General features: G+C 40.3%; 1 protein-coding gene across 1 annotated transcript in view; it reads right to left on the bottom strand.

Moving 5' to 3' along the window:
* The window catches only part of lmx1al (LIM homeobox transcription factor 1, alpha-like), a 104,753-nt gene that overhangs the window by 11,390 nt on the left and 67,255 nt on the right, over window positions 1-26,108 (bottom strand). The window contains exons 4-7 of the mRNA XM_060942545.1: window positions 12,964-13,196; window positions 1,201-1,364; window positions 1,048-1,125; window positions 841-958 (exon numbers count right to left, since the gene is read on the bottom strand). Coding sequence (XP_060798528.1) covers window positions 841-958; window positions 1,048-1,125; window positions 1,201-1,364; window positions 12,964-13,196 — 593 coding nt within the window. The remainder of the gene's footprint in view (window positions 1-840; window positions 959-1,047; window positions 1,126-1,200; window positions 1,365-12,963; window positions 13,197-26,108) is intronic.

The following is a 26,108-nucleotide window of genomic DNA, read 5'->3' as shown; positions in this document are numbered from 1 at the left end:
CCCCACAGTCCAAAAACATGCAGGTTAGGTTAACTGGTGACTCTAAATTGACCGTAGGTGTGAATGTGAGTGTGAATGGTTGTCTGTGTCTATGTGTCAGCCCTGTGATGACCTGGCGACTTGTCCAGGGTGTACCCCGCCTTTCGCCCGTAGTCAGCTGGGATAGGCTCCAGCTTGCCTGCGACCCTGTAGAACAGGATAAAGCGGCTAGAGATAATGAGATGAGATGAGATGATCACTTAAGACCAATTGCACCCACATTAGCAAAGCAAATCAAACTATATAGGCTACAACTTAGCTGAAAACAAACCCCTAAATACCTAAAAATTTAAACAATTATGCCCTCATTGTGTAAAAATAGTTCTTTCAATCAACGGTAAGAACTTACAAAAAATAATCAAGCAACTGTTTGTGAAAATGGATCACATAGGTAGCTATCCAGAATATGGATGATTTAAGCTTACAGGTAAGTTCTACCACAGGGAATTAAATAAATGTAAATATAAATGGTTAAAAAATAACATTCAGTAATAAGTTCTTTAAAAAAACAATACAATTTGCTGTAATATAAAAGGAATAAATGGCTTTGTGATTGGAGAATAATCCACTTTGGGGTGGTCAGACTGAGTAACTCTGCTTCATGTGAGGATGCATCACAGCACCGTGTTGTTGATTATTTTCCTCTAACAGCACCACCCGACATGCTCCATCCATCATAAATAAAATTTAGGCACACGAAGTTCATCAAAGTCTCTGTGTAATGTTAGCTAACTTGCTCAACCACTTAACCAGTCCACATTTTTGGTTAGAAACGTAGCGTGCAGTAACGTGACGTCTCACCCTCACTGTCGTCGTTACTCAGTCGTCCTCCTCGACTCGGACCCCTCCTGCTGCCGCTGATCTGCTCCTGCTCCTGCTGCTGCTGCTGTTGCTGCTGCCTGCGAGCGATTTTCTTCATCTGAACACACAACAAAATGGAAAATAACAACCGCCTGGAAACCGCCTGTGTTAAATAGATCACCATAAAGAGAAGATTTTTCCTTTTACCTTCGCTCTCTGGTTTTGGAACCAGACCTGGACGACTCGGACAGTCAGCCCGGTTTCAGCTGCTAAGGTCTCTCTTACCTGCATAACACCATAGCTGTGTTATTTGATATATAATGAATGATTTAAAAGAAATGGCACCCACAGGTCGCTCACCTTTCGGCAGGGTTTAGAGGACACCTCGAAGGACGCCTTGAAGGCACGGCGCTGCTGCGTGGTTAAGATGGTGCGTGGACGCTTGGATCTCTTGTGCTCTTTACTGTCATCGCCAGCTTTTCCTCCCATGGAGCTGCTGCCACCTTCCTCATCCTCGCTCTTCACTGCATGGGAGGAAGAAAAAGAGAAGGTTTTATTGCTGCTCTGTGTTGTATTTTTACTAGAGGTGGCACGATATCAGTTTTTCTTTTCTGATACCGATACTGAAACATTGAGTATTTAACAGTTATTCTATGAAATCAAGTCGTACATGAGCCGGTAGTCGACGAGGCACGTAGCACCAAGTTGGCTATAAGCCGTGTACAACAAGCTTGAGTGGAATAACTGTTTTATTCTATCCAGATTCACTGGATTTTGAGAATCAGAGCAATTTTCTGTTTATTTTTTGCAAATTCGATCAATAAAAACTTTATACAAAACATCTGACAAAACCATTTCCGCTTAGAATGTAAACAAACTGGCAAAATGACAGTAGCGATTTGTGAAAAATCCTATAATTATAATAATTCTTGAAAAATAAAAAAGATACGTTCTTACCATGAAATACTTTCATTCCATATTTTGTTGCTTGTTTTTGTATTTTTGGGGGGTTTGTTTTCGAGTAGAGTTTTTATTTCATCCTCGGTTGGTTCAGCGACATGCTCTGCCATTTTGTTTTCTCTACTCATGGTATATGAGCTGATATCCTAGTAGTAGAGCAGCCAATCAGAGTGCACGATTGCTCATATCCAGTGAATGTGGATGGAATAATAACTGATATCGATACTTATCTGATATTTTTCTGTGCAAAAACTACTAAATCTTGAAATGACTTTTTTTTTAAACTGAAGCACTTAAAAAATACAGGAACAAATATTTAGCTAAAAATAAGACTTTTTAATTTAGGTAAACTTTTTTTAAATTAGATTGCAAATACTGTATAATAATTATAATAAATTCGAAACTATAAATATTATAAAATTCAGTCTGAAAAAAAAACAATCAAGACTCTTTACATGCAAATATTTCCAGTTACACACAAAATATTTTCCCAGATTTATTATTATTATTATTATTATTATTATTATTATTATTATTATTCAAATTCCAATCTTTTCCATTTGTCACAGAATCAGATCGAACTCCTTTTTTCGTCCTCAGATATCCGATCCACCATTTTGTGCTGATGTGATCCCACTGCCTGCCCTGGGATCATCAGTGTCGTCTCTAATAATCTAAAACGGTGACCTGGCCAGTTATTTTTGCCAGACGTCACATAGGACACTGGAACCTTTTTCAGAACTAAAAACTTTCCTGAGAAATTCATTCCTGGATAAGTTCTGGACAAGTTCCTCATCTGCATTTTCACAGCACTACAGGAGCCATGGTCATGACGTAAAATAACATCATTATGACATACAGTAACAAAACTGACGAGAACCACACAGCACATTAAAGCTGTTTTGTTCTGTATGGGTTTCCCAGTTGTGTGAAAAATGATGTTAACATTAACACAGATCTTTAAGCTAGCCAAAAAAAAAAAAGGAAGAAGAAGAAGGAAAGGAAATGTTTAGTTTTGATGCCAAATCCAAAGTGGTCATAAGTCACATGTGTTTTAAATGTGGTTCTGGGAAACTTATGAGGAAATTAAGAGTTCAAAAACTCTCCTGGATGAGTTCCTGGATTTTCACTACATTACAGGAACCGTGATCATTACAATAATAATAATAATAGCTAGATAGAGACTGTCACTAAAGTCACAGTGATTTGCGTTAGCTCTTACAAGCCGGGACGTCTGGTCACCGTACCCTATAGATCTGGAGCGGTAAGAGATAGAGAATGACACTTAGTGAGGAAAAAAGCCCATTTTTCATGGATCATTCCAGATCAGTGATCCTGATCAGCACCAAAAGTCAAAGCAACTTAATTGAGCCCAGAGGTATTCTTCATGTGAAATTTGGTGATGATTGGTTGAAAACTGATGGAGAAGTAGCATCCTAAAAAAACTTGAGGATAATAATAATAATAATAATAATAATAATAATAATAATAATAACTAGATAGAGACTGTGACTAAAGTCACAGTGATTTGCATTAGCTCTTACAAACCGGGACGTCTGGTCACCGTACCCTATAGATCTGGAATGGTACGAGATAGAGAATGACGCTTAGTGAGGAAAAAAAGCCCGTTTTTCATGGATCATTCCGGATCAGTGATCCAGATCAGCACCAAGAGTCATAGCAACGTAATTCAGCCCAGAGGTATTCTTCATGTGAAATTTGATGAGTGGTTGAAAACTGAGGGAGAAATAGCATCCTAAAAATTTAATAATAATCTAATCTCATCTCATTATCTCTAGCCGCTTTATCCTGTTCTACAGGGTCGCAGGCAAGCTGGAGCCTATCCCAGCTGACTACGGGCGAAAGGCGGGGTACACCCTGGACAAGTCGCCAGGTCATCACAGGGCTGACACATAGACACAGACAACCATTCACACTCACATTCACACCTACGGTCAATTTAGAGTCACCAGTTAACCTAACCTGCATGTCTTTGGACTGTGGGGGAAACCGGAGCACCTGGAGGAAACCCACGCGGACACGGGGAGAACATGCAAACTCCACACAGAAAGGCCCTCGCCGGCCACGGGGCTCGAACCCGGACCTTCTTGCTGTGAGGCGACAGCGCTAACCACTACACCACCGTGCCGCCCCGTAATAATAATAATAATAATAATAATAAAGTAGAAAGATCCTGAATGAGAGTAACAATTTGCACTACCACTGCTAGCGCAAAATAATAATTTAATAACTGATAAAGCACCATTTACATACAATGATCAAAAGCGCTTTACAGTATCAAAAAAATAAATTAGTTACAAACAAAATATCTAAAATATACTTTTTTGTTACTTTTTTGTAATTGTTACTTTTTTTTTTTTTAACTTTTTTTTTTTTTTAACTTTTTTTTTTTTTAACTTTTTTTTAAACTTTTTTTCTATAAATAAATTTCCAGTATCGTCTTCATTTTTATTATACTGTCGCTTTCATTTTTGTACTTTTCACTTTCGCTTTCCTTTTTCCGGTTTTTTTTTTTTTTTTCCGGTTTTTTCTCTTTCTTTTTTCGGAAGAACCCCGAGACCGGAAGCTTTCTTTTTTTCTCCTCCACAAGCGGAGGCCATCTGATCTGCTTTAATATCAACAGATCTTCATTTAAGGTACGTGAATCTTTTCATCATGGCACACCTTCAGCCTGTTCAGTGTGCTGAGTGCAGGATGTTTAGTCATTCTTCCTCCGTCACTAGCGATAGCTCTATTAGCTTTACTTGTGATAAGTGCAGATTAGTTAGCTCTCTGACGGAGAAGATTTCAGTGCTAGAAGCGCGTGTCCAGGCTTTAGAGCAGGTTAGTGAGCGTGAGAACAGTGTAGTTTCTGTTAGGGAAAGTCTGGACGCCCTAGGTGGAGTTAGCAATCCCCCAACTCCGGCATTAGAGCCCTTACAGCGGGGCGAATGGGTGACGGCTCGGCGGCATAAGCGTAGAGCCAAAGCTACCGCTGAGGCTCGCCCACGGGAGCACCACTCCTCTCCGCGTCACGTGTCGAACAGGTTTGCTCTCCTTAGTGATGCACCCACTGAGAAACCTGAAAGAGCTCTGGTTATAGGGGACTCTATCATACGGCATGTGAAATTAGCTCAGCCTTTAGGGGCACCAGCAGCTTTAGTCAGGTGTATACCGGGAGCCAGGGCGCCGGACATAGCAGGTAATCTTAGGGTCCTAGGCAAGCATAGGTTCTCAAAGATAGTTATCCATGCAGGAGCTAATGATATACGCCTTCGTCAGTCTGAGGTTACTAAGAGTAACTTTGTAGAGGTGTTTAAATTAGCGAAGGCGATGTCCGATGCTGTAGTATGCTCTGGCCCCATCCCAATGCGGCGTGGCGATGTAGCTTACAGCAGGTTATGGTCGCTGAACTGCTGGCTGTCCAGGTGGCGCTCTGAAAACAGTGTGGGCTTTATAGATAATTGGGCTAATTTTGAGGGCACTGCTGGCCTGTTAGGGCGGGACGGTATCCATCCCACTCGGGAAGGTGCTGCTCTCATTTCCTGCAGCATAGGTCATAGTCTCAGAACAGGCCTAGTTAATTTCTGACAATCCAGAGCCAAGGCCAGGGAGCAGACGAACAGGCTAAACCGACTGTCTGCTAGCTGCACAGAGTCGTCACTCAGGGCCCACTACATCGAGACTGTGTCTGTTCCCCGAGCTCAACAAAAAGGTAGAAATTTTCAGAGAGTTTGTTCCAGTAACCTAATCAATATAAAATTAGATCAGACTGACTGTACAGCTGCTGCCAGCACCTTTGATCTAAAGGTGGGGCTATTAAATATTAGATCTCTTACATCTAAAGCGCTAATGGTTAATGAACTCATTACTGATCAGGAGTTTAATGTACTGTGTTTAACAGAAACATGGATTAAGCCAAATGAATATATAGCATTAAATGAAGCGAGTCCTCCTGGATACAGTTATATACACCAGCCTCGTCTAACTGGCAGAGGAGGAGGCGTCGCGGTTATTTATAACGATTATCTAGGTGTAACACACAAACCTGGTTATAAATTTAATACATTTGAAGTTCTTCATACTCATATAATGTATGTAGCCTCAAAAAATAAGTCTACCCAGTTAATTCCATTGCTTATTATTTACAGGCCCCCGGGGCCATATTCTGAGTTTCTTTCTGAATTTGCAGATTTTATCTCAGATTTGGTTATTTCCTTAGACAAAGCTTTAGTTGTCGGAGATTTTAATATTCACTTTGATAACCCAGAAGACCCTTTAAAAACAGCGTTTGTGTCCATCTTAGATTCAGTCGGGATTAAGCAGAATGTCATAGGACCGACCCATAATGGTGGTCACACCCTTGATCTAATACTAACATTCAGATTAAACGTAGACAATATAGTCATACTTCCACAGTCTGAAGTTATCTCAGATCATTGTCTCATCTCATTCAAAATATGTCTGAGTAATAATATATGCACCTCACCACGCTACTGTATTAAACGTACTTTCATGTCAACTACTGCACAGAGCTTTATAAATGATCTCCCAGAGTTATCAACTTTGATTGGGTCATTGTCAGCCCCTGCAGAACTCGATCAGGCAACTGAATGCTTAGAGTCAACATTCCGCCATACTTTAGATAATGTAGCTCCTCTAAAAAGGAAAATGGTCAGAGACAAAAAATTAGCACCCTGGTATAATGATGACACTCGCACATTAAAACAGACCACTCGAAAATTGGAACGTAAATGGCGTCAAACAAAATTGGTAGTGTTCAAATTGGCGTGGAAGGAGAGCTTCCTGAAGTATAAAAAAGCTCTTAGTGCTGCGAGATCAACATATCTCTCCTCCCTAATAGAAGATAACAAAAATAATCCTAGATTCCTATTTAATACTGTAGCAAAATTAACCAGGAATAAGTCCACTATCAACACATGCACACCTGCAGTATGTAGTAGCAACGACTTCATGAATTTTTTAATGACAAAATTGAGAATATCCGACAAAAAATTCAAACTACTAATTTAAGGTTAGACAATGAAAGCGACCTTGTAGTTAACAATATAACTGTATCAGATCATCAGTTAGAATGTTTTACTCCCCTAAAAGAAACTGAATTACTCTCATTAATCTCTACATCAAAAGCCTCAACTTGCGTACTAGATCCCTTACCGACACATCTATTCAAACAGATAATGCCTGGAGTAATTGAACCGCTTCTAAAAATAATAAATTCTTCTCTTATGATTGGCTATGTACCCAAATCCTTTAAACTAGCAGTTATCAAACCCCTGATTAAAAAACCTGACCTTGATCCCTGTCAGCTGTCCAATTATCGGCCAATATCAAACCTCCCCTTTATCTCCAAGATCCTTGAAAAAGCTGTGGCACAGCAGTTATGCTCATATTTACATAGGAATAACATCCATGAAATGTATCAGTCAGGATTTAGACCTCATCATAGCACAGAGACAGCTCTGGTTAAAGTAGTAAACGACCTACTGTTGGCGTCTGATCAGGGCTGTGTCTCGCTACTTGTGTTGCTTGACCTTAGTGCAGCATTTGATACCATTGATCATTCCATTCTTCTGGATAGACTAGAAAATGTTGTGGGAGTTAAGGGAATGGCCCTCTCCTGGCTCAGGTCTTATCTAACTGATCGTTATCAGTATGTCGATATAAATGGTGATATTTCTAGACGTACCGAGGTAAAGTTTGGTGTTCCACAAGGTTCTGTCTTGGGTCCACTGCTTTTTTCTCTATATATGTTACCTTTGGGCGATATTATTCATAAACATTGTATTAGTTTCCACTGTTATGCTGATGACACACAGTTGTATGTCTCTGCAAAACCTGATGAGAGACACCAGCTTAATAAAATTGAGGAATGTGTTAAGGACATTAGACACTGGATGCTTATAAATTTCCTTCTGCTTAACTCTGACAAGACTGAAGTACTTGTGCTAGGACCACATAAAGCTAGAAGTAAGTTTTCTGATTACACAGTAACTCTGGATGGCCTTTCTGTTTCTTCACGTGCAGCAGTAAAGGACCTCGGAGTGATTATTGACCCCAGTCTTTCATTCGAAACTCACATTGATAACATCACCCGGATAGCTTTCTTTCATCTCAGAAATATTGCAAAGATAAGAAATTTAATGTCATTGCATGATGCAGAAAAACTAGTCCATGCTTTCGTTACCTCCAGGTTGGATTATTGTAATGCCTTACTGTCTGGATGTTCCAATAAGTGCATAAACAAGCTCCAGTTAGTTCAAAATGCCGCAGCAAGAGTCCTTACTAGAACTAGAAAATATGACCACATCACGCCTGTCTTATCCACACTGCATTGGCTCCCAATCAAATTTCGTATTGATTATAAAATACTACTATTGACCTTTAAAGCACTAAATGGTCTCGCACCACAGTACCTGAGTGAACTTCTGCTCCTCTATGACCCGCCACGCCTACTTAGATCAAAAGGTGCAGGCTATCTGCTGGTACCTCGTATAGTGAAGGCTACATCAGGGGGCAGAGCCTTTTCTTACAAAGCCCCACTGTTATGGAACAGCCTTCCAAGTAATGTTCGGGAATCATACACAGTCTCAGCATTTAAGTCTAGGCTGAAAACATATCTGTTTAGTCAAGCCTTTTGTTAATGGTGTTTATGAGGTAAAGGAGTAGATCTGGAGGGTCCTCAGACATAGAGTGTTTTGGTAAACTGGGATGTATGGATGCTGTCAGTCCCCACTCGCTTGCTCACTCGAGTTTGTTGACGGTGCAGTGGCTGGCTGCTTTATGTCCCGGGGCTCCCTCATGCCTGTGTTACCTTCTGGCTCTCTCCTTTTAGTTATGCTGTCATAGTTAGTTGCCGGAGTCCCTGCTTGTACTCGGTGCAATATGTATACTGTTCCTACTTATTCAGGTGACATTGGGCATACCTAACCACCTGTGTTTTCTTTCTCTTCCCCCCCCCCACCCCCCCCCCCCCACCCCAAATCTGTCCCTCTGAGTTACATGGAGTCAACAGGAAATCTTTTGGTGGAGACGGTGGGGACCTCGACTGGCTATCGTAGCCTGCAGGGAATCGGCCGTCAGACGTTCTGTCGCATGTCCCAGACCCGGTGAAATGTAACTGAATTGTCTTGGCCAGGCCTAAGGGTCCCATCTGCATCTCATCATTGCTGAGGAGTGTGCTCCCATCACCCAATCAAGCATCCAGCCAGAGCAGGTCATGATATATTTTTTACCATATTAACATGCCATTGTGCGTCATGCCTGATGTAAAGACTCTCGTCTCTGTGAGCCTACCACACAGATTTAATACTTGTCATTTTTAGGGCATACCTAACAACGTGTTTTCTTTCTCCCCCCCCCCATCTGTCCCTCTGAGTTACATGTTGATCCTGGGATTGAGATGCTGGCCTCTTCTGCCCCTCGGACCTGCTTGATCCATCCTGGTGCCCTGTGTCTGGTCGGAGTTTTATCGCCCCACTCCTGTGAAGGACGGCCCCATGAGGACAGTTGAGGGTTATACCTGTTAAAACTGTTAATATTATAGTCAGGCTGTCTGTTGTTGCCCAAATGAGGATGGGTTCCCTTTTGAGTCTGGTTCCTCTCGAGGTTTCTTCCTCATGTCGTCTGAGGGAGTTTTTCCTTGCCACCGTCGCCACAGGCTTGCTCATTGGGGATAGATTAGGGATAAAATTAGCTCATGTTTTAAGTCGTTCAAATTCTGTAAAGCTGCTTTGCGACAATGTTTATTGTTAAAAGCGCTGTACAAATAAACTTGATTTGATTTGATATACAATAACTAAAAATATAATTCAATAAAATACAATAAAAGAAAATAATGCGGCCACGAATAATAAAATTCATGAATGAAATAAAAATGCAGCCCTAAACAAAGGCGTCTTTAATTCGCATTTAAAAACACACAGTGATTTGATTTCATGAAGACAAGGAGAAAGACTGTTCCATAAAGTTGCTGCAGCAGAAGTAAAGGCCCTAGCACCCTGCATTTAACGCATCATCTCCCAAGCTATTATTAAACTGTCAACAATATGAGCTCTTTTGCTTGATACTAATTAAATCATTAAGATATGATGGAGCCAGTCCGTGGAGCTTTAAAAGCTTGTACAATCATCTAGTACAAGGTTCCATCCATTATCTTTAGCCGCTTATCCTGTACAGGGTCGCAGGCAAGCTGGAGCCTATCTCAGCTGACTATGGGTGAGAGGTGGGGTACACCCTGGACAAGTCACCAGGTCATCACAAGCCTGACACATAGACACAGACAACCATTCACACTCACAGTCAATTTAGAACCACCAGTTAACCTAACCTGCATGTCTTTGGACTGTGGGGGAAACTGGAGCACCTGGAGGAAACCCACGCAGACATGGGGAGAACATGCAAACTCCACACAGAAAGGCCCTCGCCGGCCACGGGGCTCGAACCCAGAACCTTCTTGCTGTGAGGCGACAGCGCTAACCACTACACCACCGTGCTGCCCCTAGTACAAGGTTCCTGGAACTAAAATTGGCCCTGTGGAAATTCAGAGTTCCTGAAAAGGTTCCTGGTTTGCTATAACACCTTACTGTGTTGGAAATATGGCTTGCAGGAATTTGGTCCAATAGTCGAAACTAGATTCTTCGCAATGGTAGAGTTTTGACCAAAGACAGTGGCCTTAAAACTGTTTTTCCTCCAGCAACATTGTTGGAGGTGGTTGTGATTTCACCTCCAATTGTTTGTTTGTTTTTGTTCCCAATGTAACTCAAAAAGTAGTGAATGGATTTTGATGACATTTGGTGGAAAGGTGGGCCATGGGCCAAGGAACCATTGATTAGATTTTGATGCAAATCTGGATATACACGTATGTGGAGCCAGGATTTTTTTTATGTTCCCAAAGTACCGTAACTCAAAAAGTAGTGGATGGATTTTGATGAAATTTGGTGGAAAGGTGGACCATGGGCCAAGGAACCATTGACTAGATTTTGACACAAAGCTGGATATACACGTACAACCCTGATTCCAAAAAATTTGGGACAAAGTACAAATTGTAAATAAAAATGGAATGCAATGATGTGGAAGTTTCAAAATTCCATATTTTATTCAGAATAGAACATAGATGACATATCAAATGTTTAAACTGAGAAAATGTATCATTTAAAGAGAAAAATTAGGTGATTTTAAATTTCATGACAACACATCTCAAAAAAGTTGGGACAAGGCCATGTTTACCACTGTGAGACATCCCCTTTTCTCTTTACAACAGTCTGTAAACGTCTGGGGACTGAGGAGACAAGTTGCTCAAGTTTAGGGATAGGAATGTTAACCCATTCTTGTCTAATGTAGGATTCTAGTTGCTCAACTGTCTTAGGTCTTTTTTGTCGTATCTTCCGTTTTATGATGCGGCAAGTGTTTTCTATGGGTGAAAGATCTGGACTGCAGGCTGGCCAGTTCAGTACCCGGACCCTTCTTCTACGCAGCCATGATGCTGTAATTGATGCAGTATGTGGTTTGGCATTGTCATGTTGGAAAATGCAAGGTCTTCCCTGAAAGAGACGTCGTCTGGATGGGAGCATATGTTGCTCTAGAACCTGGATATACCTTTCAGCATTGATGGTGTCTTTCCAGATGTGTAAGCTGCCCATGCCACACGCACTAATGCAACCCCATACCATCAGAGATGCAGGCTTCTGAACTGAGCGCTGATAACAACTTGGGTCGTCCTTCTCCTCTTTAGTCCGAATGACACGGCGTCCCTGATTTCCATAAAGAACTTCAAATTTTGATTCGTCTGACCACAGAACAGTTTTCCACTTTGCCACAGTCCATTTTAAATGAGCCTTGGCCCAGAGAAGACATCTGCGCTTCTGGATCATGTTTAGATACGGCTTCTTCTTTGAACTATAGAGTTTTAGCTGGCAACGGCGGATGGCACGGTGAATTATGTTCACAGATAATGTTCTCTGGAAATATTCCTGAGCCCATTTTGTGATTTCCAATACAGAAGCATGCCTGTATGTGATGCAGTGCCGTCTAAGGGCCCGAAGATCACAGGCACCCAGTATGGTTTTCCGGCCTTGACCCTTACGCACAGAGATTCTTCCAGATTCTCTGAATCTTTTGATGATATTATGCACTGTAGATGATGATATGTTCAAACTCTTTGCAATTTTACACTGTCAAACTCCTTTCTGATATTGCTCCACTATTTGTCGGCGCAGAATTAGGGGGATTGGTGATCCTCTTCCCATCTTTACTTCTGAGAGCCGCTGCCACTCCAAGATGCTCTTTTTATACCCAGTCATGTTAATGACCTATTGCCAATTGACCTAATGAGTTGCAATTTGGTCCTCCAGCTGTTCCTTTTTTGTACCTTTAACTTTTCCAGCCTCTTATTGCCCCTGTCCCAGCTTTTTTGAGATGTGTTGCTGTCATGAAATTTCAAATGAGCCAATATTTGGCATGAAATTTCAAAATGTCTCACTTTTGACATTTGATATGTTGTCTATGTTCTATTGTGAATACAATATCAGTTTTTGAGATTTGTAAATTATTGCATTCTGTTTTTATTTACAATTTGTACTTTGTCCCAACTTTTTTGGAATCGGGGTTGTATGTGGATCCAGGATTTTTTTGTCTGTTCCCAATGTAACTCAAAAAGTAGTGAACGGATTTTGATGACATTTGGAGGAAAGGTGGACCATAGGCCAAGGAACCATTGATTAGATTTTGACACAAATCTAGATATGTATGTGGATCCAGGATTTTTTTTTTTGTTTGTTCCCAATGTAACTCAAAAACTGGTGAACGGATTTGGATGAAATTTGGTGGACAGCTTTAGCATTATCCCACGTTCAAGTGATTTGATTTTGCTGTTGATAATATGTACTTTGGTGGAGGTATGCACTCTACTCCACCGAGTGCCCTTCTGGTTTAAATATAAAATGACAAAAATATACAAATAAAACAAAACAAAACACCCATCTCAAATCGCTGTATCATTTTGTTTCTTATGAAATGGTCACTCTTTTCTTACACTTCATACAATCAGTTATGCAATGCCATTATCCTGGTCCTTTCCTTCTACATTATCTACATTATACATGTACGCACATGACATGACCATAAAAACAGATACTATTTCACCTGACTCGGTGGGGGCAGGGCTGATGGCAGCGAGCATCTCTCTTTCCTTCTCATAATCTCCACGGCAGAGCAGCTGACCTTCCTTGAGCACAAACTCGTCACCTCTTTGGAGCCGGCGCTCACACTCGCAGCAGCTGAAGCAGGCCAGGTGATACACCTGCCCCAGCACACGCATGATCAGCTCTGAGCGTCCAATCACCTGCAGGCACGCACTGCATTTCCGCACAAATAGCCTAAAACACACACACCAAACATTACAGGACATAATTTGATAGATTTTTGAAGAAAAAAAACCCTCCAAGATGCTATGTACAGTCCATAGAGTACACTACCGTTCAAAAGTTTGGGGTCACTTTGAAATTTCCTTATTTTTGAAAGAAAAGCACTGTTCTTTTCAATGAAGATCACTTTAAACTAATCAGAAATCCACTCTATACATTGCTAATGTGGTAAATGAATATTCTAGCTGCAAATGTCTGGTTTTTGGTGCAATATCTACATAGGTGGGGCGGCACGGTGGTGTAGTGGTTAGCGCTGTCGCCTCACAGCAAGAAGGTCCGGGTTCGAGCCCCGTGGCTGGCGAGGGCCTTTCTGTGTGGAGTTTACATGTTCTCCCTGTGTCCGCGTGGGTTTCCTCCGGGTGCTCTGGTTTCCCCCACAGTCCAAAGACATGCAGGTTAGGTTAACTGGTGACTCTAAATTGACCGTAGGTGTGAATGTGAGTGTGAATGGTTGTCTGTGTCTATGTGTCAGCCCTGTGATGACCTGGCGACTTGTCCAGGGTGTACCCTGCCTTTCGCCCGTAGTCAGCTGGGATAGGCTCCAGCTTGCCTGCGACCCTGTAGAACAGGATAAAGCGGCTAGAGATAATGACATGAGATCTCCATAGGTGTATAGAGGCCCATTTCCAGCAACTCTCACTCCAGTGTTCTAATGGTACAATGTGTTTGCTCATTGCCTCAGAAGGCTAATGGATGATTAGAAAACCCTTGTACAATCATGTTAGCACAGCTGAACACAGTTGAGCTCTTTAGAGAAGCTATAAAACTGACCTTCCTTTGAGCAGATTGAGTTTCTGGAGCATCACATTTGTGGGGTCGATTAAATGCTCAAAATGGCCAGAAAAATGTCTTGACTATATTTTCTATTCATTTTACAACTTATGGCGGTAAATCAAAGTGTGACTTTTCATGGAAAACACAAAATTGTCTGGGTGACCCCAAACTTTTGAACGGTAGTGTATGTCTTTAATATATTTCACAAAAGTGTATTTAAAAAGTGTATTAGATTAGAAAACACGAACTAAATCACAGCAGGTCTTGCTTTTTAGGAAAAAATGTACACAAAATATGAAACCTCTCAGATAAGGAAGCTCTCATACATGGACAAGTGCAAATGCTGCCCAAGAACACTGTCTCTGTTTTCAGCCTCTTTCTACATATCTATCATAACGGTATTGTATATTAAATATCATATCCAGCTGTATATCGGATCACTGATATGCAGATCTATGGTGTAGAAACTGAAGTGTTGAACATCTGTGCAGTGTTTAAGGTGAGACACTGGGAGGCAGCACTTAGCAATAAGACACACTGAGACACTGAAAGGACCATAATGTACAGAAGAGGAGGAATTCATCGAACCCAGTGCTGTGCACTCTAATGGATTCGGATGGTGCCGAATAACAGGAGAACATCTTCACGCTTAATAATACGGCATTTTTCAAAGGGTTCACAAACTTTTGCATCCTGTTCAAGTGCACAGAAAAACATCACCGAACCATATAAGATCACGGCGCAAATTTATTTATGAATATGATTCAGGCAAAATATATACAGTCCTTATTATTCAAGAGATTCTTCTTCCTAAAATTTCCACCTGCACACACACACAAAAAAGTTTAATGTGATGCTAATGGCGTTTATACGAGAGAACTGTTCTGGGGTGGGTTTCCCAAAAGCATCGTAGCACAGAGATCATTATTAATGGTAGAGCGAGCATCATAATGAATGAACACTCTCTCTCCTAGTTAAGATGTTCTTACTGTTAAGAGGCTTTTGGGAAACCTGACGCTGATTGGTCAGAACTTCAGGACTTGATTCATTTTCTCTAACAGCAGCACGGATAATAGGTTTCTATTCTATCCACATTCACTGGATATAAGCAATCGTGCACTCTGATTGGTGACTCTACTACTAGGATATCAGCTCATATATGGTGAGGAGAGAAAAACAAAATGGTGGAACGTGTTTCTGAACCAACCGAGGACGAAATAAAAACTCTACTCGAAAACAAAACCCCAAAATATTCAAAATAAAAAGCAACAAAATATGAAATGAAAGTATTTCATGGTAAGAACATATCTTTTTTTTTATTTTTCAAGAATTATTATTATCATCGCATTTTTCACAAATTACTCCCGTCATTTCGCTGGTTTGTTTACGGTCTTCGTGTTTAAGCGTTAAAATTTGTTGAAATTTTTTTTAGACTGGTTCAAAAGCTCAAAGAAGTTTGAAAATCACAGAACTGAAATGTCCAAGGAAGAATTAAATAAATGTCTAAAGCCCTTCTATACCTCGGCACGACAGCAAGATGACGCTTTGTATAAAAAAACCAAACAACAACACTCAAGTCAATTTGTGCAGCCATCGATAGCTTTTTAAGAAGTCCAGCTAAGCGGAAATTATTTTGTCGGACGTTATGTATAAAGTTTTTATTGATTGAATTTGCAAAAAAGAAAAAGAAAAATGCTCTGTTTCTCAAAATCCAGTGAACGCGGATAGAATAAAAGAGTTCTTCCATTAAATCTCGTCGTACATGGATTGTAGCTAACTTGGTGCTACGCGCCTCGTCGGGTATCAGCTCATGTACGACTTGATTTCATGGAATAACTGTTAAATATTATGTAATGTGCTTGAATCATTTCTATAGTACACAGGGACTTGAATGGGATGCTTCATTTAAAAACTGTGTGTAATGTGTGTCGATATAGTGAGGAAGGTATTCCTGAGCCTTTTTGGAAGGAGTCTCCAGTGTCAGCTGTAAGCTGGACACAGGAAGTCTTCTGGACAGAGCTGCATTTGTCTTGATTTGTCTTATAAACTTTAAGAGAATTAAAAAAGAGAAGCTGGTGAGTTTATTACTGTTATAACGTGTTTCATAACATTAAATGTAACTAGAAATGGACAAAAAGTATGAAATTCTTTAATAAATAAGCAAATATATAAAATTGTTAGTGTTGGCCAGACAGGACTGCTGTGGTATTTGAAGAATAAATACTTGAACACAGGAAGTGAGGAAGTGGTGTTATAGGAAAATACTTAACTTCACGGTGATAACAAAAGTCTAAATCTCCTTCATGATGCGCTGTCTTTGATTTCTTTCTTTCTTTAGCTTAGTTCTATTAAAACTGGTTGAGGATTCGTTTACTGAGCTTTACTTCATGTAAACTATTCAAGTCCCACACACTAGGCTGGAATATATTTTCATAATAACTGTAGAAACACTGACTGGAGGTGTAGTTGATTTCCATCGGCATCAAATTATATGTACACTACCGTTCAAAAGTTTGGGGTCACCCAGACAATTTTGTGTTTTCCATGAAAAGTCACACTTTTCTTTCCCACCATAAGTTGTAAAATGAATAGAAAATATAGTCAAGACATTTTTCTGGCCATTTTGAGCATTTAATCGACCCCACAAATGTGATGCTCCAGAAACTCAATCTGCTCAAAGGAAGGTCAGTTTTATAGCTTCTCTAAAGAGCTCAACTGTTTTCAGCTGTGCTAACATGATTGTACAAGGGTTTTCTAATCATCCATTAGCCTTCTGAGGCAATGAGCAAACACATTGTACCATTAGAACACTGGAGTGAGAGTTGCTGGAAATGGGCCTCTATACACCTATGGAGATATTGCACCAAAAACCAGACATTTGCAGCTAGAATAGTCATTTACCACATTAGCAATGTCTCATCTCATCTCATTATCTCTAGCCGCTTTATCCTTCTACAGGGTCGCAGGCAAGCTGGAGCCTATCCCAGCTGACTACGGGTGAAAGGCGGGGTACACCCTGGACAAGTCGCCAGGTCATCACAGGGCTGACACATAGACACAGACAACCATTCACACTCACATTCACACCTACGGTCAATTTAGAGTCACCAGTTAACCTAACCTGCATGTCTTTGGACTGTGGGGGAAACCGGAGCACCCGGAGGAAACCCACGCGGACACGGGGAGAACATGCAAACTCCACACAGAAAGGCCCTCGCCGGCCCCGGGGCTCGAACCCAGGACCTTCTTGCTGTGAGGCGACAGCGCTAACCACTACACCACCGTGCCGCCCACATTAGCAATGTATAGAGTGGATTTCTGATTAGTTTAAAGTGATCTTCATTGAAAAGAACAGTGCTTTTCTTTCAAAAATAAGGACATTTCAAAGTGACCCCAAACTTTTGAACGGTAGTGTATATAGATACACGGTACTGTGCAAAAGTCTTAGGCACGTGTAAAGAAATGGTGTAGATCAAAAATGGCTTAAAAATAATAAAATGAAATGTTTCAATATTAATAAAAATGCTATAAACAGTAATCAGCAAGCCATAAGAAATGAAACAAAGTCAATATTTGGTGTTAGACGACCCTTTGCTTAAAAAAAAAAGTAGTCTCAGATACAATGAGTGCAGTTTGATAAGGAAATGAGCTGTAGGTTTTACTGAGCATCTTCCAGAACCAGCCACAGTTCTTCTGGATGCTTTTGACTGTTGCACGCGCTTCTTCATTTTGCACCAAACCCCAGTAGCCTTCATTATGTTTTCTTTTTTAATCTGAAAAGTGCTCTCTTGTGTAATAATGTAATATGCTGCTCGGATACAAACCTTTTTTTCTGTAACATTTAATTTTGTGCTGGAAAAAGAATGAACGTTTGGACTCGATAGTGTAGAAATCATAAAATAGAAATATGGAACAAAGTTCGTATGGAAAAAAACCAGGGTGTCTAAGACTTTTGGGGGTGTACTGTACTGTACTGTACTGTACTGTACTATACATCAAATTCCTTTATTTTGATCATTCTCACTTTTTTTACCTCTCACCCCAACAAGTCTTATTTATAGTTTTTATTTAAAGGCCCATTTCATTCACGCTTAAATTCTTCCTAAATCCTTCATTCTTTTCCTGTCCGTGCCCTCCCTCCTTTTGTTAGTATTTTCTGGCAGAATTGCCCCGTCCTCCCTCCTCGCTCCCTCCCTCTCTCCCGGCACAGCTCAGCTCGGTGAAACTAATAAAGACAGGATTAATTAGATTGTTGTTTAAACAGTGCGATGCCCAGACAGACGCTATAAACTCATAAACGAGGATTGAGAATAGCATGGGGTTAATCTCTCCTCTCTTTTTTTCCACACACTCAAATAAACAGAGAATTTCTCGCTCTTTCGTTCATACACTTCTGCACACACACACACACACACACACACACACACACACACACACACACACACACACACACACACCATGCACAGGGACACCTGAATACTTTCATGTGCATTGAGATGTATATATATATATATGTGTGTGTGTGTGTGTGTGTGTGCAATTCACTTTCAATTCTTGTACCCTTTAAGATACGAGCCTTAGTGATAAGCACAATCACGTCATCTTACTTTCTATCGTAACATGATACCACATACTGGCATGCGCTCTGATGCTACTTTTTCCAAAAAAAAGTGAACACTGAAAGTAATAAGAAACCCAAGAGAAACTTTTTTTTTTAATGTGAGAGATGCTGCAGAAGAAAAGGCAATAACCCAAGCAAGCAACACAAAATGAAGAGCAGTGAGATGAAAAAACATTTTCAACTAAACAAAATTCTATTGCAGAGGGCCACTAGGAGGAATGGGTGTGTACATTTGTGTGTGTGTGTGTGTGTGCTCCAGAACCCTCGCTGAGCGAGAAGAAGGTGTTATTCCCTAAATCTGGTGAAAGGAGAGGCAGCCAGGTCCACACATAAAGGCGTCTGATCTGCGTCGATGTGATGATCCTGTCCGAAACGCAGCTGCTACAGCTAATCTGTCTCAATCCATCTGCCAATCGCGCCAACAAAAATTACACCTACTTAACACAACCATACCAACGACACTGAGCCCTCTTCACAGTCACCCTGAGCAACAGATCCGCAGACCAGAATCACCAAACCAAATGAGCGCCCGGGAGACTGGGAATGATGGGCCGGAAGACTCGGGCATCGCCGGAGGATACGATCACAATAACAGATGACATTTCATCTCATCGTGTGTCTTGCTGTCACGCAGACAGTCTTGTGGGAGTAGATGTCTTTCAGGATGTAAAGGATTCATAAAGCAGCCAATACTAGATAAGAAAAAGGATTTATATCATAGCCAGTGGTACTCAAAAAGCATTCAGTAGTCAGTATCACTCAAATAGTATTCAGTAGCAGAAATTACTCAAATTGCTGTACATTTACATTGCCTTAGATGATATTCAGCAGTCAGTAGTACTCAAAAACTTTCAGCACTTTAATAATACTCAAACAGTATTCAGAAATAGAAATTACTCAATTAGCATTCATATTCCTGTCGATACAATAGTACTCAAACACTACTCATATAACAGTCGTTACTACTTAAATAGCAATCAGTAGTACCCACATACTACTTACAGTATATAGCATGAGTGTTCAGGACTCAACAGTATTTAAACACCTTTCATGTCAAAAACAATGAGGAGTCACAAGTACTCAAATAGATTCAGTATTCAGTATTACTGAAATAGAATTCAGCAGTCAGTATCACTCAAATAGTATTCAGTAGTAGAAATTACTCAAATTACTGTACATTTACATTGCCTTAGATGATATTCAGCAGTCAGTAGTACTCAAAAACATTCAGCACTTTAATAGTACTCAAACAGTATTCAGAAATAGAAATGACTCAATTAGCATTCATATTCCTGTTGATACAATCGTACTCAAACACTACTCATATAACAGTCGTTACTACTTAAATAGCAATCAGTAGTCAGTAGTACTCACATACTACTTATATAACATGAGTGTTCAGGACTCAACAATATTTAAACACCTTTCGTGTCAAAAACAATGAGGAGTCACAAGTACTCAAATAGATTCAGTATTCAGTATTACTGAAATAGAATTCAGCAGTCAGTATCACTCAAATAGTATTCAGTAGTAGAAATTACTCAAATTACATTTACTTTGCCTAAGATGATATTCAGCAGTCAGTAGTACTCAAAAACATTCAGCACTTTAATAGTACTCAAACAGTATTCAGAAATAGCATTTATGACTCAATTAGCATTCATATTGCTATCGATACAATAGTACTCAAATACTACTCATATAGCAATTGTTACTACTTAAATAGCAATCAGTAGTCAGTAGTACTCAGATACTACTTATATAGCATGAGTGTTCAGGATTCAACAGTATTTAAACACCTTTTGTGTAAAAAAAAAGAGAGGAGTCATTCATACTCAAAAAAAATTCAGGATTCAGTATATTACTGAAATAGCATTCAGTAGTCAGTAGCACTCAATTAGTATTCAAGAGTCACTAGTACTCAAATACCCATTCATGTCACAGTCATTAATATTGAAACAGCATTCAGAAGTCAACAGAACTCAAATACCGTTCATATAGCAGTCAGTAGTACCCAAAACCTTTCAGGAGTCAGTAGTACTCGAATAGTATTGAGGATTTAATAGCACTGAAATAGTCTTCATATAAAAGTTAGTATTCTTCAAATAGCATTCAGCAGTCAATATTTTTCAATTAACAATACAGTCAGCTGTGCTCATCGTACAGTAGTGTTCATATAGCAGTCAGTAGTACTCAAATAGCATTAATATAACAGCCAATTGAACTTCAATAGCATTCAGGCTGCAGTCAGATAGCAGTTAATTAGTTCTCAAATAGCATTTATATAACAGTCAGTAGCGCTCACATAGAAGTCAGCATTCATATACCAGTCAGTAGGACTCAAAGAGCATTCATATAACAGTCAGTAGTTCTCAAATAGCAGTCAGCATTCATATACCAGTCAACAGTTCTCAAATAGCATTCATATAAGTCAGTCGTTCTCAAATAACAATCAACATTTCTATACCAGTCAGTAGCTCTCAAATAGCAGTCAGCATTCATATACCAGTCAGTAGTACTCAAATAGCAGTCAGCATTTTTTATACCAGTCAGTAGTACTCAAATAGCAGTCAGTATTTCAATACCAGTCAGTAGTACTCAAATAGCATTCATATACCTGTCAGTAGTATTCAAATAGCAGTCAGTATTTCTATACAAGTCAGTAGTACTCAAATAGCATTCATATACCAGTCAGTAGTTTTCAAATAGCATTCATATAACAGTCAGTAGTTCTCAAATAGCAGTCAGCATTCATATACCAGTCAACAGTTCTCAAATAGCATTCATATAAGTCAGTCGTTCTCAAATAACAATCAGCATTTCTATACCAGTCAGTAGCTCTCAAATAGCAGTCAGCATTCATATAACAGTCAGTAGTACTCAAATAGCATTCATATAACAGTCAGTAGTTCTCAAATAGCAGTCATATAACAGTCAATAGTTCTCAAATAGCAGTTAGCATTCATATATCAATCAGTAGTACTCAAATAGCATTCATATAACATTCAGTAGTTCTCAAGTAGAATTCATATAACAGTTGGTAGTTCCCAAATAGCAGTCACAGCATTCATATAGCAGTCAGTAGTACTCAAATCGCATTCATATACTGTAGCTGTCAGTAGTCCTCAAATAGCGGGTATATAACAGTCAATATCACTTCAATAGCATTCAGGTTGCAATCATATATGCAATCAAATAGTTCTCAAATAGCATTTATATAACAGTCAGTAGTTCTAAAATAACAGTCAGCATTTATATAGCAGTCAGTAGTACTCAAATAGCATTCATATAGCAGTCATATAGTCATATACGGTAGCTGGGCGGTCTGGTGTGGCTGCCCACTGCTCTGGGTGTGTGTGTGTGTTCACTGCTTCAGATGGGTTAAATGCAGAGGATGAATTTCACTGTGCTTGAAGTGTGCATGTGACGAATAAAGGTTTCTTCTTCTTCTTCTTCTTCAGTAGTTCTCAAATAACATTTATATGGCAGTCAGTAGTACTCAAATAGCAGTTCCAGCAGTCATAAAGCAGTCAGATAACTCAAATAACAAAAGTCAAATACTCAAATAACATTCATATAACAGTCAGTAGTTCTCAAATAGCAGGCATATAGTAGTTAGTAGTACTCAAATTGCATTCATTCATCTAGCAGTCAATAGAACTTCAATTGCATTCAGGCTGCAGTCAAATCTCATCTCATCTCATTATCTCTAGCCGCTTTATCCTGTTCTACAGGGTCGCAGGCAAGCTGGAGCCTATCCCAGCTGACTACGGGCGAAAGGCGGGGTACACCCTGGACAAGTCGCCAGGTCATCACAGGGCTGACACATAGACACAGACAACCATTCACACTCACATTCACACCTACGGTCAATTTAGAGCCACCAGTTAACCTAACCTGCATGTCTTTGGACTGTGGGGGAAACCGGAGCACCCGGAGGAAACCCACGCGGACACGGGGAGAACATGCAAACTCCGCACAGAAAGGCCCTCGCCGGCCACGGGGCTCGAACCCGGACCTTCTTGCTGTGAGGCGACAGCGCTAACCACTACACCACCGTGCCGCCCGCTGCAGTCAAATAGTTCTCAAATAGCATTCACTCAAACAGCACTCATATACTAGCCATCAGTAACCAAGTAGTACTCAAATAGCATTCATACAGAAGTCAGTAGTTCTAACATTCATATAAAAAAAGAACACTAGCACATGAATCACTCGCACACAAAAGCAACAATCTGCCTTACTTCAGAAAGGCTCTATTACCTAAAATTAACAGTAACTCATAATTAAGGATTCCTGATCAGGAGGCTAACTGTAATAAGGTTCATGAAAGCTCTCAGCTCTACCTCAACAACATTTAACTGGCATCGATACAGCATTTGCACAGAATGTTTCCAGCACACAGTACGCAGTGTAACATCACAAAAAAAAGGGACGCGAATAGTAGTAAATGAAGTAGCCTGTCATTGTGCTATGCTCCTGAGATCTCGGGTTGTGTTCAATCACTCATCACAGCTTTGATCTCTCAGGAGTGAAGGGGTTAACCGTGATTATGACCTCTGGGAAAATGGGACCGAAACTCACCTTACCCAGACAGTAAGGTAGGCGCACGAGCCGACATATTGTTCTTCTGATAAATCTTAACAAAAATCGGAGCTGAATCGTGGTGTGGGTGGTTTCTCCATGCATGTACACACAGCGGAACGTCTGAAGAAAGGTTTATGCACCGTCAGAAATATTGCAAGCTTTTGTGCTGGTGCATTTGTGTATATATTAAGAATCAATATGTAAATCATGCATGTAAATATAATTGCATGGGTTATATTGGCGGGTGTGTGTGTGTGTCTGTATGTGTATATGAGACAGAATGTGTGTGTGTGTGTGTGTGTGTGTGTGTGTGTGTGTGTGTGTGTGTGAGAGCGGATATTGCTGTGAAGCAAGGTGGCTCAGCGCCAGGGTTCAGTAATCACATCATCTCCCTTTATTAAATCTCAGTGCACTGCTTCTGCGTTATTAAAATCTCCCAGCATTCCCCACTACGCTCGCCTGCTACACTCCCTAACACACGCACGCACACACACACACACACACACACACACACACACACACACACACACACACACAGAAACGCAAATATCCTCAAAGATAATATGCAAACACCAACAGGTAGGTGATAAATATATATCCTTCCACTCGCTGTCAAATATGAGGTCAGAGAGAATGACGGAAGGCGATCGGCCATGACGTGTCCTTGATTTTATCAAAATTATTCTTGGGGTAAAGAGTACGTCCAAGAAAAGTACATTTAGGGATGAGTCTGAATGCCTGGTTGCCTTCAAATGAGGTGAATGATTCTCAGCATGTAGCATAAAGAATCCATAACAAGTGACCTTCAAATATCTACATGCACTTTCTCTACTTTGAATGTAAAGTGGGAGTGGCTAAACTCAGATACCGTTTGCGTACATTTCGTCTACGCCAATTGCAAGGTTGATCAGTTTAACATGGCCTCACATTTGCAAACGAGTAATGCGTTTTATGATTGAGTTCATACGCTAAATTACAAAAAGGTTTATTTTTCAGAAATCAAACACCTTTAACCATTTTTAATCATAAAGCTTGTCCCGCCCAGATAGCAGTTATCGAAAATCCTGAGCGAACTAGTTGTAGACGGCAAAAACAAACTACTGAGTGAAAGCAAAGCTAGCACGCAAAGGAAAAGCTGACCTAGCAAGGGTAAACCAACTCGCAAGCAAAAGCTAACTTAGCAATAATTGTGCTTGCAGAACTAGCATGTGAAAGCTAGCGATTAAAAAGCAACCGAGCAAATGATAACGTCGCACAAAACAACAACCTAGCGAGTGAAAATGAGTTTTGGTAAACAGTTGCTGCGATTCATGGTTTTTCCAGCAATATTTTTAGTTCAGTTTGGGCTGGTACAGAGGAATGTCAATCAACGTTTGTTAGACTATTAGGCCACACCCACTTTATCTTGTCCAAGATTAAATTGATGAGCAAATTCAGCATTTTATCTCATCTCATCTTGTTTGGATTTTCCTGTTTAATACAACACTTGAAACTAGATGGCCTTTCGATTTCATAAAATCGGTGAAATTTAGTTCCCTCTGAAATGTGGTCGTTGTGATATATGTTTATTTCTGTAATATCTCAAAATATCAGGCCATTCTGTGGCGGGGAAGTGATTTAATTTGAAGGGATTAAAACAAATAATGTGCATGAAATCGCTCACTTTGCGCAGTCACGCAGACAGAGGAAGTCCGTGTGCGCATGCGCAGGTTTACCTTCTTCTTCTTTTGGGTTTTACGGCAGCTGGCATCCACAGTGTTGCATTACTGCCATCTACAGGTTTCCCTTTGAGCGTGCACTGACAGTTCCATCATTCTGTCGCTAAACGAACAGCTGATCACACCGAGGTGCTCGCTGAGCACTGATTTATTAGTTTGGTCCTGCGTTTCCTTTCCTTCGTATATAACATAACGTCTTTTCTTCTCGCTTTCTTTCCGTTACTGTAGTCGGTCTTTCACGTTTCATTCGCGCACTCACGTCCTCCATTTTTCTCTCCTGTTTCAAATTTGTATCTCACAATGCCTTGTGCGAACGAGGAAAGCCCACTATGTGATGTATGACGTAGTATCTTGTATTGAGTCATGGTGAAGCAGGAAAAAATAGCAGAGAATGTAGGGCCACATGGCCCTAAATTCATTATTTGTTCTATTTTAAAAAACAAATAAAATTGGAAGCTTGTGATTCGAATTCAGTCGCTTTCGGTCCACTGAACAAAAATAACTGGGTGTCTGGGAAAATTCTTTTTATGACCTACACTTGAAAAATCCGAAAGGCAGTCTACCTTTAAATATATTCATATCCATTACCTGACTAACAGAACAGGATCAGCTGTAATGGTGTTTCATAGGTAAACAACAAGGACGATATGGCTGTATAGCTCTTCGTTTTTTAATTTTTCTGTTGCTAGCTCTTAAAAAAAAAAAATCGCAAACGTATCAAAAAAGCTACAAGTACAAAAGACCTTCTGATCAAGCCAGGACACATCCAGCTCTTTATGTGCATGATGATGTGAATGATATATAGCACTATTGTCCCCTCCCTCTTCATGCCCTCTGGACATTTTAATCTTCTGAAGCCTAAAAGAAATCCCTAAACATATTGCGATTTTATGATAATCGCATCAAAATAGTGAGGTCGTGCCTATTGATTGATGTTCATACGATTTTCCTAAGATGAGGTGACAGCCACCAGGGCCGGTGTGGACGATGTTCGGTCGCGTGTGTGTAATATGTTGGCCGAGTGATACTATAAACCTGCACATGGTTTACACAAGCTGAATCAGCCGTGCAAAGCAGTTTATGTAGCGTGCGAGATAGTCGGAGGTGTACAGATTAAATAAGACAACAATGGAGAGGTGTGTCTGTACAAGGTAAGCGTGAACC

Source organism: Neoarius graeffei, chromosome 16 (assembly GCF_027579695.1).
Source record: "Neoarius graeffei isolate fNeoGra1 chromosome 16, fNeoGra1.pri, whole genome shotgun sequence".
In the NCBI taxonomy this organism is placed as follows: Eukaryota; Metazoa; Chordata; class Actinopteri; order Siluriformes; family Ariidae; genus Neoarius; species Neoarius graeffei.
The sequence above is the reverse complement of the archived record's forward strand: the minus strand, read 5'-3'. Positions and strand labels throughout refer to the sequence as shown.